The 15,667-nt window shown below is 35.9% G+C and overlaps 1 protein-coding gene across 1 annotated transcript in view; it reads right to left on the reverse strand.

Annotated features, from left to right (window-relative positions):
- NETO1 (neuropilin and tolloid like 1) overlaps positions 1 to 15,667 on the reverse strand; it is a 120,951-nt gene that overhangs the window by 35,110 nt on the left and 70,174 nt on the right. The window contains exons 5-7 of the mRNA XM_025365347.1: positions 12,165 to 12,206; positions 11,919 to 12,046; positions 777 to 1,005 (exon numbers count right to left, since the gene is read on the reverse strand). Coding sequence (XP_025221132.1) covers positions 777 to 1,005; positions 11,919 to 12,046; positions 12,165 to 12,206 — 399 coding nt within the window. The remainder of the gene's footprint in view (positions 1 to 776; positions 1,006 to 11,918; positions 12,047 to 12,164; positions 12,207 to 15,667) is intronic.

Below are 15,667 nucleotides of genomic sequence, written 5' to 3' on the forward strand. Positions count from 1 at the left end.
TTGGCCACATGAATGTTCTTTTCAAAGTGTCCGTTCTTCTTTTCAAGAAGGTACTTATTTCTTAAATGTCACCAGGTACTTATTTCTTAAAGCTAAATTTCTCAGAATTCTTTTTCACTTCCATAAATTTGTAACACATGAAATATTCAGGGTTTCTGATAAATATTCAGAATATATCTATTAGTATGACTCATTATTTATTAGAACATAACTTTCTAAAGTTTATTTGATTTGCCCTTGACTCTGGATAGCACCCATTGTGCTGTTTTAAATATTTTCTGAAACTTTTCCCGTTTATTATCTACCCAAGCAATTCTCTCTCCTTACCTACTTTAATTGGAACTCTGAGGTCACAAATATATTTGAAATAAATGGGCCTGCAAGAGAAGCTTACTAAAAAGAACCTACCAAATATTTTTATGCAGGTTTTTAAAAATTTAAACCCAAACTTCATCAGAAGCTGCTGCATCAGTTCCATAGGCTTTGTAAGAGCTAAACCAAAGACAAATGAAATTCATCATTTCCCAGCTGAATACCGTGAACTGTCTTAGGAAAGGCTATGATGCCTATGTTGAAATAACAAAGCAAAATGTAATATGTAACTCTTTCCTGTCATGGATCAAAATGAAAAAAGGGGGACTTTAGTGGTTTAAACGATGTATTAGAGAACAGCCTGCTGTGCTCAAACTGTGTGAAGAAAACACCGTTAACAGCTTATGAAACTGGCATCATATGGCATATATGAAGGAAAAACAGTCAAGTGCAGAGAATCTTACGTTCTTGAAAGGATGTGAAGAGCATCTGAAATCGGCTGTTTCGGCTGCCCTCATCTGCCCACATGCGGATCACCCCAAGACCCGTGCGTAGCATCACATCATTAGCCACAGTGCTACAGAACTTAGCTTTCAAATCCTCCACGGAACTGCTTCCATCATACACAGCCACAAAATTCCTCTTGCATTCATTTGAATTCTGCATCTCATAGTCCAAGAAGCGCAAGTAAATCTATAAAACAAAAGTAAAATAATTTCCACATATCAAAATATGAATGTACATCAGTAAGTACCAGAATTTATTTTCTCTTTTTCAGTCTCACAAGACAATCCTGATTGCAATCAATCTTACTATTTTCCCTTGTGAATAGAAGGAAGATGTACAATGAGAACAAATTGTGTTTAATATTTTTTTCAAATGCTATTATCCTTTCTTTACTTAAATGCACCATTTTCTAGAGCTGAGTGTATTTACCCAAATTTGCTTTATGTCTTCTCATAACTTACTGGAAATCAGTTATTAGTTTTGCATACTTACACACTGTTTTACTTTGATTAGCAAAATGTATTTGAAGTATTCCTGATACATTCGTGTTTCAGTTCCATGGCTTCCTTTTACTTCCAAAAATGTACAAAAAATATGCGATTTTTATTAATACCAAAGAAAAACAGAAATGATACTGAAAGACAGTCTCTGGTTTGTTTAATTAGGTTATTTGACATAAATACACTGCTTCATTTTTGAGGCGAAGTATAATGTTTTATAAAAAGGCCAAGCTAGTCTCTGACCATTCATGGCATATACAGAGAAGCTGTTTAGCTAAGCTACATAAATAAAAATTATGAGTAAAATGTACTGTGCAACTTTCTTTATATGTTACTTTGTAATACTTCCAACAACTCTATAAAGTGGCCCATTTTATTGTCATATTCAGATGAAGAAGCTCAGACTCAGATGGTATAAACTGAAAATTAGACGTGAGCATCCTCACTTCCTGGTCCATAATTCTTTTCACAACGTTACGCTGCCTTAGGTGTACTGCTTTTCAATCAACAGGCATTATTTGACTCTTTACTAATGTGCATTCAAAATCACAAGGAATTCATTCAACCAAATACACGTCTATAAAGAAGTAATTTGTTCATGCATCCATCGATTCAGTGGCATCCACAGTTTTGCCTATGATTGTTGCAGACACTATTCAAGGCATTGTGGATATCACGGTGAACAAAAGAATGAGGGCCAGTGCTGAAAATGTGTGTCAATTAAACCATGACAGTAAGATACAATGTCAAAGAATGGAAATTACATAAAGCCAAAAGACCCATGCACTGTGAAAGGGATACCTAGAATGGTTTCCTAATAAAGACACATCTTTCATACAGATATCTCCTAAATGTTTTACATTTTATTTTAATATGAATGCCTACATGCTATTTCCTCTTAAATGCATTTTTCTTAATTTAGCATGGATATAAACTAAAGACATGGCATTCAATCAAACATCTATCTCCTTCATCACTCTCTACGTATTTTTTTATTATTTTGTAAAATCTGAAACTCATAAGACAATTTCTTCCAGATCCAGTATGTCTAGCCTAAATTTTATAATTCCACTATTTAAATTAGTGAAAATGTAGCTCTTGTCCTCAATGTTCTTACTCAACAGGGCACCAGTTCCTGTCAATTTCCCCTTTAAACTACTTGTCTTCCATTTCCATTCACACTTCTATAATATTTCAACACTCTCCTGACCAGCCTGGATGGTTGCAAGATGCAGATTCTCCTTACAACCCCAAAGTTTACTCTAATAAAACTAGTTTATTCTAGCCAAAGTTATATTTCTAACAAACAAATCTAATAATCACAGTCTTTTAGCTAAAATTTGTAACTCGTGTATAATTTTTAAAAAGTCTAAAAACATCAACTAGCAAATTTACATCCTTCTTATCTCTAACATTGTAACCATTCTCAAAAAAGACACCCTTTATGAACATGACATTAGCTTCACATGAAGTTGTCATTCTCCATCTTCTGTCTAGGAACCTCTTCCTGATTTGTCAAAAGTTAGTTCAACGGTTGCACATCCAAGGAAAGGTTTTCACTGCTCCCACTCCCCCATCACAGCAGACATAACCTCTGTAGCCTCTATGTGATTTTGAACATATTTAAAGTCATAGTTCTAGGTTACAGGTCCCTTCTAATAAACTTGTGTTCCCGAAAAGCTGAAGCAGTGGTATACATTTTTGTATTCTAAGCATTAATACATATTTTACACAGAGTAAACACTCCAGAAATGTTTCTGAATGATTAACTAACTGGAAGTTTCATTTTCTTTATTGAATTCCTTTGTTCAGCATTCATATTTATTATGCGCCTATATGACAGACATTTAAGTATTATAAATAAGGATAATGACATAGTATAGTCTTATTTTATTACATACAGTGGAAATGATATGCAATCATTCTCAAAACAAGGTATAATATAGATCTAAATTATGACATAAAAGGATAAGACAAAATGTCGCAGACTTGTAAGACTCTGAAAATAGAATGTGAAGTTCTAAATGAGGAAATGCAGACACAATTTGATGAGAAAGAACAAAATCAGAGAAATGTGCACAAATGAATCAAACGGAACAACAGCGGAAAGCACCTGAGTTGTATTATGCTTTGCAAGGCAGGACGATTTTCATATATGAGCAATTTGTCGCATTGAAGTTGGAAGTTATTCTAAAATTTCCAAATACTTTGATGCTGATTTAAATTACGGGCCATTGCCACAGCCTTATAAGAGACACATGCCCCATTGAGGCCTTCATTTTCGGTATGCCCAGGTTATTCCTTTGTTTCATTTTATCTAAAACTCAGATATTACTCATGCAGTCCATCTGTGATTTCTCCTCCCAACACATATTTCATTTCTAAAATTATTCGAGAATTTCAGAAATATCCAGTTTAAGAAGGTATATATGCATCTAAAAATGTGAGACTTCCAAGTTTATACTAACTCGTTTGTTTTTTAAATGTTAACATGACTTAAAAAAAGATTTTTTTTTCCAGATGACCTTTATTAGAAAGCTGAAGCAAAGAAGAAAAAAAATAACTTGCTTCAGGACCATAAGTGAATTAATGTGGGAACCTTAAAGAGGATTAAAATTTCCAACTCTGGTTTTAAGGTTCTTTTCATCAGGTCACATTGCCCCGTTCTGACTAAAAGGAAAGAAACTGAAAACACTGTAAAAATAAAAAGTAAAATCTAGGTATTATACAAAATGGTTAAATGGAACAAAAATTCAAGTATGTACTTATACTCTAAAATACTATGCAATAAATTCAACAAGTTTATCAGCTCTCAAAAAAGATGCAATTGTAATTGGAAGTAAACATTGTCATAAGCAGGAGAACACAGATTAGGGTAAGTAAAGAGTGCTTTCCACTCCTTTGAAGTGTAATATGAAATGACGCGTCTCTCCCAATAGCCTTACAAAGTTATAAAAACCAAGTACTAAGCCCACAAGAGGAAAAATCTTTAAATAATTGCTTGGCTAACACAAAAAAGCTATTAGACCACCTGATGTTTTCAAGTTGAAATGTTTCAGTGGCTTAACGCGTTTCAACAATTACTTAAAATTTCTAACACTGCATGTCATGTAGAAACACACCTCAAAATACTATTCATTGTTAGGAAAAGAAAGTTTGTGTGTTATATTGACGATAGCTTAAGACACTGCTAATACATCATTTCAAATCTCTCAACAATAGATACTTGTTATAATCATTTAAGATGAAGAGAACTGAAGTTTACAAAAATTAAGTAACTTTCTCAGAGTGACATAGTAATGTCACTTAAGTAACAGACTGATACTGAAGTCAGATCTGCCTAACAGTTGGACACTCATCACACTGTGCAGCCTTATGTAATGTTTTTAAATGCTCACAGACTTATAGCCCAGAAAGAAAGTTATATTTTTAAAGAAAACAAGCTAAAATAAAATGAGTAATAAAACAAGAAAGCAAATCAAAACTATTCACGTTTCCTAATGAGCTAGAAAAGATGTTGACTATCAAGTTATAAATAAAATTTATAGAAAATAAATGTGTCCCTCAAAAATAAATGGCTGTTTTAAATTCTTTAAAAACAGAAATATTTTAATAAGAATATTGCTACAGTTAGAAAGTCAGTTTGCATATGGGCCTTATATTTTTTTCATTTGACAGTTCTATATTTTCCGTATGAGGTGATGGTCTTGCATTTGTACATGAAGTGCAATCACTGCTACCTAAGTATCTTCTATATTTAAAGGACCTTCTCATTAAATAGAACACTAATTAGAGAGTAAGTGAATCATTGCAGTCACTAGATTCCAGGTAATCACTTCTGAAGCATTCAATAGTGCTTACCTAAGATCTAGTGACAGCAACGATTTTTTTATCATATAGAAAAAGAGAATATACTTTACTGGGTCCAGAGCTGTCAGGACAAAAGCCAAATTCCATTAGCCAGAGGAAGTGATCACGCTTTCCCATGCTAACACTAGCATATGCCATATAAAATCTCTCTATATATTGTGATTTGAATGACTATCTCATTAGCTTAAATCTTGTACCATAATAATGCTAACAGAAAGAATTATTTAATGTAGCAAACTACAGAAAGTACGTTAGTCACTTACTGAAAAAAAAGAGAAAATGATAAACAGAGTAATATATAATACTAGTAAAACAGATTATCATCTCTTCTCAGTGAATCATTTTGATGCATTCTTCTAAATCAATCATAGAGAGTTGGAGCTGACAAGATAATTTATTGACCAGGACACGGAAAACTTCACAACATATACATAATTTCTAGTAATATCTATTTTTCAAGTCACATGGAAAGCAGAACCCCTTTTTATATGCAAAGCAAATAAATCTCGCTAACAATTTACTAAGTAATATATTCACAAACAGAATTTAATACCAACTGCTCAACCAGGTCCCTCCCCTCATATCAAAATGATATACAGAAAATAGACATTATTTGAGGCAATTATTTATGACTTGCCAGAACAGTTTTCTCCATAATAAGTAAAAATTAAATCTGTCACAGTCTGAGAAACGCCGTACATGGTTTCAATACTACTAGACACTTTTATAAATAAAACCATATTCTACAAAGCATGCAGCCCAGGATGGAGTCTCGCTCTGTAGCCCAGGCTGGAGTGCAGTGGCCGGATCTCAGCTCACTGCAAGCTCCGCCTCCCGGGTTCACGCCATTCTCCGGCCTCAGCCTCCTGAGTAGCTGGGACTACAGGCGCCCGCCACCTCGCCCGGCTATTTTTTGTATTTCTTAGTAGAGACGGGGTTTCACTGTGTTAGCCAGGATGGTCTCGATCTCCTGACCTCGTGATCCGCCCATCTCGGCCTCCCAAAGTGCTGGGATTACAGGCTTGAGCCACCGCGCCCGGCCAGCATTTTCTGTTTTATTATTGCCCAGACATGCCAGGTTTATAAACTTATGCAGAATATTCCAATTGGAGGGCATCAGTACTCCCTTTATTTTTGGATAAGGAACCAAAACATCTTAATGCTTTATAAAATATTAACACACAAGCACACACACACATACATGCACAGCACAACAATTCCTGATATAACAATAAAAATAATTTTCTGGCATATATGAACAAGTACCAAAATACTTAAAGTCCACCTGAGTAGCTGTCGAAAGATGAGAGTATAAAAATGACATTTTATTTTAAAAAACTTGAACTGTACAATTTTTGTGGTATTTACCTTCCTATTTAAAATTTTTACTTTGTTTGCCAAATTTTATTCTCACATTTTGGAGATAAAAGCAGGCTCAGTCTTCAGAACTCTTAATGCCTATCTTTTTATCAATTACAGTTACTACACTTGGTTTATTGTATTAATATGCTATTGCTCCATAACAAATCACCACAATTTTAGCAGCTTTAAATAACACCCATTTACTATCTACTATTAATAGTTCTATAGGTAAGAAGTACTGAGTTCTTTGGCGAGGGCAGTTGAGGGTGAAAATCCAGTTTCTCACAGTTCTGGGACCAAGTTCTCTATTTTTTTGAGGAATGCTTACTGGGGTCACCCTCACTCCTAGAACACATTTCTCAGTCCCTTGATTCTCTTACTTCCCCTTTCATTCACATCCAAAGAATCTGCTCCACTTTTAAAGGGCTCGTGTGGTTAGATTACGCTCACCTGGATAATCAACCTTTTGATTAACCCAAAGTCACCTGACTGGTAACCTTAATCACAAAGGCAAATTTATCATATTCACAATCCCAGGAACTGGAGCTGGAAATTTATGTTCATTAGATAAGTAACTTTAACACCTTTATCACAATTTTAGTGTAAGATACTTACTGTATTTGTCAAGTGTTTATATTTTTTATTTTAATTTGACTGAAAATATTTTTGAATTAGTTAACAACAAACTGAGTCAACTTTAAATATGAAATAATGAGTAAACTGTATAAGCTAGAGTTTTATTATCCAAAAACATTAAACATTAAATTACCTTGATTTATGTATTTTATACATATTTTGACCTGTCCCTTATCCTGTCCTAGCAAATGATAAGAATATGAAGACAGATTGGTTAATTAGCTTGATTTAATCATTCCATGATGGAAACATCACACCATAGCCCATAAATATAAACAAGCATTGTCAATTAAAAATAAATTTTAAAAATAGTTTAAAATTAATTTTTAAAAACCTTGATCATTTCCTCAAAGAATGTGGTTTTGTGAGAGCAAACTAGGCCAGGAATTGGGAGATGTTAACCTTGCTCCAGCTCTGTTGCTAACTAGCCAAATATTTGGGCAAGTCACTTATCATAGATTCATTAAATTTGGTTTTCAGATGACTTTCATGTTATCTGTGCCAAAATATTACTTGACTTTTAACTATTATTCAAAATCTCTGCCAGCCTCTGCTTGGATTCCTCTGGTGAAATCTCATTCAATGTCTGTTATTAAAATAAAAGGCTTCTCTGTGTTACATTAAAAGCTATTTCTTTAGTTTCAAAGTTTCAAATAAATGGTGGTACTTAAAAGTCTTACTCCTGCAGATTAAGTTTTATTCCTGTTTCATGTGACAGTCCTTCAAATGTTTGAAGATTGGTACCATATCCTTTTTTAAAAAAAGAAATAATCAGTTTATTTATTCCATGAGTTTTAATTGAATCACAGGCATTGTGCTTGGCACTGGGTGTCTGGAGATAAATACGGTCCAGGCTTCATGAAATTAATAGTTACCATGATTGGGTCTCCCATCATTTCATTCTGGTGGCTATTTTCCAGACCAGATTCTGAATTGGAGGCCATAGTATTTGCTCAGAGAGGCGTATGTCTACACTCCTTTGTCAACTCACATTGAATTTCATTATCTGACTCAGTTTATTCATCTTTTAAATGACGTAGTCAGTAACAAGGTTCTTTCTGCCTCTGTTTTTTTTGTTTTTTTTTTTTTTTTTTTTTTTGAGACGGGGTCTTGCTCTGTCGCCCAGGCTGGAGTACAGTGGCCGGACCTCAGCTCACTGCAAGCTCCGCCTCCCGGGCTCACGCCATTCTCCTGGCTCAGCCTCCCAAGTAGCTGGGACTACAGGCGCCCGCCCCCTCGCCCAGCTAGTTTTTTTTTGTATTTTTTAGTAGAGACGGGGTTTCACCGGGTTAGCCAGGATGGTCTCGATCTCCTGACCTTGTGATCCGCCCGTCTCGGCCTCCCAAAGAGCTGGGATTACAGGCTTGAGCCACCGCGCCCGGCTCTTTCTGCCTCTGGTTTTCCAAATTCTAAGAAATCTAGATTAATCACATTCTAATTAAACGGGACCATCTAGATTAATATTCTTTAGTAAAGGAGACATCAGATATTATATTTTCTGTTTGTCAAAAGCTGGAAAAGTCGTAAATAATGTGTATACATTTTAATACAGTCAAGTAAGCTATTCAGCACCTTCCTTGTGCAATATGGTTCAGTCACCAGGTGTCATTCAAATATTCGCCACAAGCCATTTCAAGTTTAACTTGCGCTTTGATAGTCTATTCTCATAAGCTGCTAGGAACTCTATAAAAATAGAAAGTCCACATAGGCAGTAATCTCCAGTCCTTGCTTTTCTCCACAGTATTCAAAGCCACTTCCCATCCTCTAACCTTTAATTTAACAGAGAAAGCCTGTTACAATAGAGCCATCTTTGTCCAGCTCTGCAGGCAGCTTTCCCTTTGGGTCACAGAATGCCACATTCTGTAACAGACAGGTACATCGGTTATTGTTGCTCTGGAATTGTACAAAAGACAGTCTATTTACCAGCTGGAAAAAAAGGGTGTGCATTTATACTGTCATGAAAACCTTCTCCTTAAGACTGTAGTGACAAACGTTCTGGTTATGACAGTAAGCTGGGGGCACATATGATCCTGTTTTTTAAAAAGTCTTTAAAAATTTTCCATTCGTAGAGTTTAAGAAAAACAAATAGCCCTTGCACGTCAATCCACGTCTTACGAAAAAAGCATAATAAGCTGCAACCTAGCTCTCTGGTAATATAGGTAGTAGGTTTTTATGGTTTTATGTGAGCAAAGGCTTTGGACTTAAAAAATAGAAGAAAAATAACTGTCTTTCTTCATAATGCAATCAACTTTCTCTAAGATTTGTTCAGAGGCAAAGAGAAATGCAAGCATCAAAGCTGGAAGCTGGAGCGTGATCTCTGAAATCTCCTTACACCAGATAGGGTAAATCAATGGTAGACTCGCACAGCTGTCAGTATCCTGGTGAATCTTCGTGAGAAATATTGTGTCCGGTAGACAAGGTGAGAAGGCTGTCCAGGCAGAGGGAATAACATTTATAAAGTCATGGAATCATAAAAGAGAAGAGAGTATGCTTTTTCAGGATTTAATGCAATTGCACGTGACCAAATGAAAGTGTGGATGGGAGGTGGTGTCGATTCTTTAAGCTAAAGTGTTCTCCAGGCCTCTCTAAAGAACTCAGCCTTCATCCTGAGTGCTTCAGTGACATACGGAGAAACAAAGCAGAAAAACCGAAAGTTGGGGGAAAGGTGCCACATTTCCATTTTATATGTGAACCCTAGAGACATATGCAAGAAAAAATCAAGTGAAGAAATACCAGTGCCCTCAAAAGAGGTTCTTCGCTGGGTGCAGTGACTCACTCCTATAATCCTAGCACTTTGGGAGGCCAAGGCGGGCAGATCACCTGAGATCAAGAGTTCGAGACCAGCCTGGTCAACATGGCGAAACCCCGTCTCTAATAAACATACAAAAAAAAAAAAAAATTAGCCAGGTGTGGTGGTGCACGCCTGTAATTCCTGAAGCAAGAGAATTGCTTGAGGTGGGAGGTAGAGGTGGCAGCGAGCCGAGATCGCACCACTGCACTCCAGCCTGGGAGACAGAATGAGACTCCGTCTCAAAAACAAAACAAAAACAAAAGCAAACAAACAAAAAAAGTGGCTCTTCTTTTCCCCTCAGCCTAAATATCCAGTCACCAAATTCTATCTTCTCTCTCTCTAACATTTCCCTCACGTTGGACCACCGTGGCCTAATTTCCAACACTGGGATTACCGCCACAGCTTCCCACTTGGTCTTCCGCTTGCAGTGCTGACTCCTCTGTCTCTTCGTTGCGGGAAAAACCAATTTTCCTAACATGCAAACCCGGTCATAGCACTTTTCTGCTTCGTTTTTCCATGTCACTGAAGCACTCAGGATGAAGGCTGAGTTCTTTAGAGAGGCCTGGAGAACACTTCAGCTTGAAAAATCGACACCACCTCCCTATCCACGCTTTCATTTGGTCGCGTGCAATTACATTAAATCCTGAAAAAGCATACTCTCTTCTCTTTTATGATTCCATGACTTTATAGATGTTATTCCCTCTGCCTGGACAGCCTTCTCACCTTGTCTACCGCACACAATACTTCTCATGAAGATTCACCAGGATACTGACAGCTGTGCGAGTCTACCACTGACTTACCCTACCTGGTGTAAGGGGTCTTTTCTCTCTCTCTGTTATACCTTACAAATACCCCAATGATCTAACCTTACTGCTTAGACTATTCTGTTACATATTTGTCTAAGAGCTAAACAGAAACACCTGAGAACAGGGCCTGGCATGCTTTTTCATGTCTCCAGCAGAGGGCTTGAGAATTTATTGAGTCACCAAATCAATTAATTAAATAACACACAGTTTCAGCCTCAATAAATAAATGACTACAAATCTAGTAAGTCAATATTTTTTCTTACAACTTTGTAACTGAGGAATAAAAACAAAAGCAGGAGAATGAACAAATAACACCTTAGTTCTATGACACCTGCTGGCACAAAATGACTCATCCTCTGTATTTTGGAAGATGTTTCCATAAACAGAATCAACATAGTTGCTCCATGGAAATGTTTCCAAAATGGGGGTCTGTGTCAAAATCTGACCCACAATAGACTTAGCTTAATACATGTAACACTTTTAATTTTTACAATGTATTGCCAACCCTCAAAAATCAGGGTGATTAACATAAAACCTAGATTTCTGGCAAGTTATGAGAAACAATGCAGGGCTTGATAATGCTGGACCCACATTTTCTCATAACAGCACCACACGGAGCTTCACAGGCAGCTAAGTCATGCCTGTCTCCTTCAAATGGGCACAGGATCTCCCAGGTCCTGTTACCATTGCTGCCAGCCCTTGCCACACTTGTATTTTACATGCCAGGTATTAATGATTTTGTAGGCCCCAGAAAAACCTCTACAGATATAACTTTCGTTTACAAAATCAACCAACTGCAGATATTGACAATAAGAGCATAAGTGTGATTATAGTTAGAACCACGGCTCTTCCATACCATTTCAATCCACGTTTCAGAGAGGCTGACTTACCTTAAAGTCTCTTGTCTAGGTTATCAAATAATTTATTCAACTCACTCTCTAGACTGCTATTTATGACATCAAATTTAGATTGGTCAAGAGAAGACAAGTTACATCTCAAAAATCAAAATGAAATCATAACCTATGATGACTGCACTCTGAAATGTATTAGACATGTCCAGTTGTTTCAAAGCAATGCACGTTATAGACACTTCTCACGTCAGCTGTCAAGTGTGGGTTTCATCTTAAGACTGACCTTGGACCGTGGAGGCGCTCGGATGTACCACTTGCAATCAACAGCCTCGCTAGCAGTAGCTTTGCCTTCCTTCATAATTTGTACAGACTCCACAATTCCTTCGGAACCGCCCATCTCAAACTCACACGCTAAATAACAAAATGCCAAACAAACACACAAAAATGGATCTTGAATAATAAACCAAAAGTGTATTTCATAGCAGAAAGCAAAGTCTACTGAACAGTATGAAATATCTATTTTACCAACCTGGTAATGGTTTCAAAGCTCCAAGGTCCTTAAAGTCAGGATCTTAAAAATTGAGAAAAAGACAATTAGTCCCATTCTACATTTATTACTTAACATTGATTTTAAGTTATACATCATTAAATTATCCAGAAATCTGCCTTTAAAAACACATTAGGGGAGAGTAAATGATTAAATAAAAAGTGCATAATGATGTTGGGACTGAAATGTTAATTTAGTATTACTACAAGGTTTTTTTCTCAATACAAAAAACACAATTAAAATTTGTTTTTCTAATGCCACTCCTGCCTCTAATTATCAGACAAAAATCTTACTCATTACCTATAACTCCATAGGTGGAATGATTAAATTAATTATATGATCTATCCTTCATAACAGGAGAATAGATGTTCTTGTAAAAGGTATCCATCAGTAATTCAAGGTTTGGGGCAATTTCCCTGTGTTCTAGATACTATCCTCTTTGCTGATTCAAAACATTCTGTAAAGTGTAGTAACACAGTTTTTAACTAGAATATGTGAAGCACAAATTAAGATGTAAAATCTAGAACTCCTCTCCTTTGGCTGACTGAACAATCCTGTTTTCATCAAATCTTTCTCTGCAACATTTCATACTATGCTAACTTTCAAAGCATTCCTCAGTATTCTAGTTTGTCAACTCGACACCCACTCTCCTCATCTTCCTCGCAGTCAAGCCCAGGCTCAGCCACCTGTCCTCTGCTTATTTACGTATTTCAGGGAAGGCCTGCTGTTTCATGAGTCTAAGACGTTTTCTAACGGTAAAAAGGCAAACTGGTGGTGGTCTCATTCTCATTTCTGGAACTGATTCTGAGGCAGGTATACAGTCAATGAAATATCAAGATGAGCCTTTTAGAAAGCTTCTGAGAAAGTCTTCCTCGTAATAGAGACAAGGTGTATACCATTGTTCTGGCTCTTATTGCAGTCATGCTTGTATTGGACGTTGTGGAATCACGCATTAGCCAACTTTCAATGTTGAAGGTGTTAATATAAGAAAAGGCTAATTGTGATGATGAGCACAATGAAAGTGTGTAGAACCATGAATCATTAATGATGTCACTGAGACACTGTATTACCTTATTTGATACACATAAATTCCTATTTTTAAAAAATTTTAAATTTTAAATTATTACAAGTGCATAGTCATTGTATATATTTATAGAGTAACTTATTCTGGAGTTGCATTTCTCCAAGATTTATACTGTTTTTTTCCATTTGATAAGTAAAAATTGTTTACATTTATGGTGTACAATGTGATATTTTGGTATGTGATGTTCTGGTATGTGTGTACATTGTCGAATGGCTAAATAAAGATAATTCACATGTCTTACCTCATGTAGCTATCATTTTCTTGCATAGTGAGAACACTTAAAGTCTACATTCTGGCAATTTTCCAGTAGATTACAGGATATATTGTTATTAATTACAGCTACCATGGTGATCTCTTGAACTTATTATTCTTCCTGACTACCTGAAATTGGGCTTTTCGCTTTTTGAAATAATACACACCCTTGTAGCCCTTGTCACTTTGAGTTGAGGTTTCTTTGACTTATGAGTGAGTGAAGGCATCGACGACTATATGTTAAAGGAACGTGGCATACGATTAAAAGATGATTGGGAAATGTATTTGTTCTTATACTACCATGGCATCAGCTCTAAGTTTAAATCTTTTAGAGTTAGAAATATTTGATGAGACATTGCTCAACAACAATTCAGGACTGCAATATAAAAAGCAGCATTCTTTCTGTAAGAGGTTAGTTCTGGATATTAAGACTATGTGTGCTAATATGCATGTGTGTATTTAAGTGTATTTCTTTGTATGTCTGTGTGCCTGGACATGCAAAACCTGTAACTACAGGCTGATTGTTAGTTTAGTTATCGTTATTAAACGTTTTGTTTTTGTTGCTGTTTCTTGCTTTGTCAAACAGTTATGTGAACTGATCTGTTGAAACTGAGAGGCCTGGATTGGCCATACTACACAATCTGATCGCATGAGCTATTTAGACTTATTTTATTACAGACACTATTAGAAAGTGTTAATAAATTTTGAAACAAGTTACAGATTCCTTTGCAAAGCTGTTTTGAAAACAGATTTTAAAAATCTTTTTAGAAAAAAAGGAAAAAAAGAAACTGTAAGCAATTTCCATTTAAAAAATGAGGACATCACAGATCATTTGGACCAAGACACTTCCTGGTAGAAATTTGTTTCCTCATCTAACTCAATAGATATATAGCTATTATTTCAATAAATACATATTTAACACCTACTGTGCAATAAAAGCTATGTTTTGCATAACACTGCTAAAATTGGTTATTTCCATCAAGCAGTTTCATTGGTATTGACGAGGTCCCCCGTATCTTCCTTATTTTTCCATCAACCTTGATGACCTCTTATCTAGACTTTTTGTTATTCATTATATCGTTCTTATTAAGAATAATGCTTAATTATATTCATAATTAATACTCATTATCTCCTCCTTGATTAGAATATTTCAGCCTTACGTGCCTGTTTCTACAATTTTTGTGGAATGTAGTTGATACTCTGTTTTCTAGTTTGAAGGCTAACATTTGTCATTTTTACAACTCATTCCAGGCAATGCTGAGAGAAATGCCAGTTCTGGGAACTGAAAATTTATTTTTGTCTTTGTATGAACAGTGATAGCACTGATAGTTTAAAAAACAAAACTTTAGAAAAAACTGTTTTTGCAATTCCATTTATATTAATATCACAATAATAGATGGGCCATATGACCTGCAAAAACAACCCAATAAACAATACTCTTTTTTTAAAACAGCCTAAATTCAACTTAAGATTATAAAGACTGATTGGCCAAGGTTGTTTGTGGGCGAGGACATGAATTATTAGGCAGATGCACGACAAAGTTGGACTTGGTAACTAGTCTTCTACTCTGGATCTATCCCTCAAGTCTGTTCTCTACTTAGCAACCTAAATAAACTATTACACATGTAAATCAAATAAACTATTACACATGGAACTCTCCTGATTTTCCACTTTCCTTAGAGTAAGACCATCAATCTTTATAATGCATCTTAACGCCCTGTAAGTTCTTGCCCTTGGTCCCTGGCTCCATGCTGCTGGTTCCACTCTCTTCTTTCTGATCACATTCACCTGTTTCTCAAACACCCCAGGCTGTTCCTATCCTCTGTACCAGGAACTTGTTCTTTTGTCTCTCTGTAATACCTTTCTCCTGGCTTTGGAGAATTGAATCTTTCTCATTCTTTGGTTTTGGGCTCAAATATTATGTTCTCAGAAACGCCTTCCTTGACAATCCTCTCTAAAACAGCACTGTCCCTAATTTTGCTTCCGTCACATTATTACAATTTACAATTATTTAACTATTTGTCTGTTTAATTTGTTACTAACTGTCTACTTCCACTGCTCCATAATCAAGAAGCTCTGTAAGGAAGGGTTCCCCATCCAGCTGCGGTACGCACAGCAGGAGATGAGCAGAGGCAGGATAGCAAAGGAA

The sequence above is a fragment of the Theropithecus gelada genome, chromosome 18 (genome assembly GCF_003255815.1).
Source record: "Theropithecus gelada isolate Dixy chromosome 18, Tgel_1.0, whole genome shotgun sequence".
Classification (NCBI taxonomy): Eukaryota; Metazoa; Chordata; class Mammalia; order Primates; family Cercopithecidae; genus Theropithecus; species Theropithecus gelada.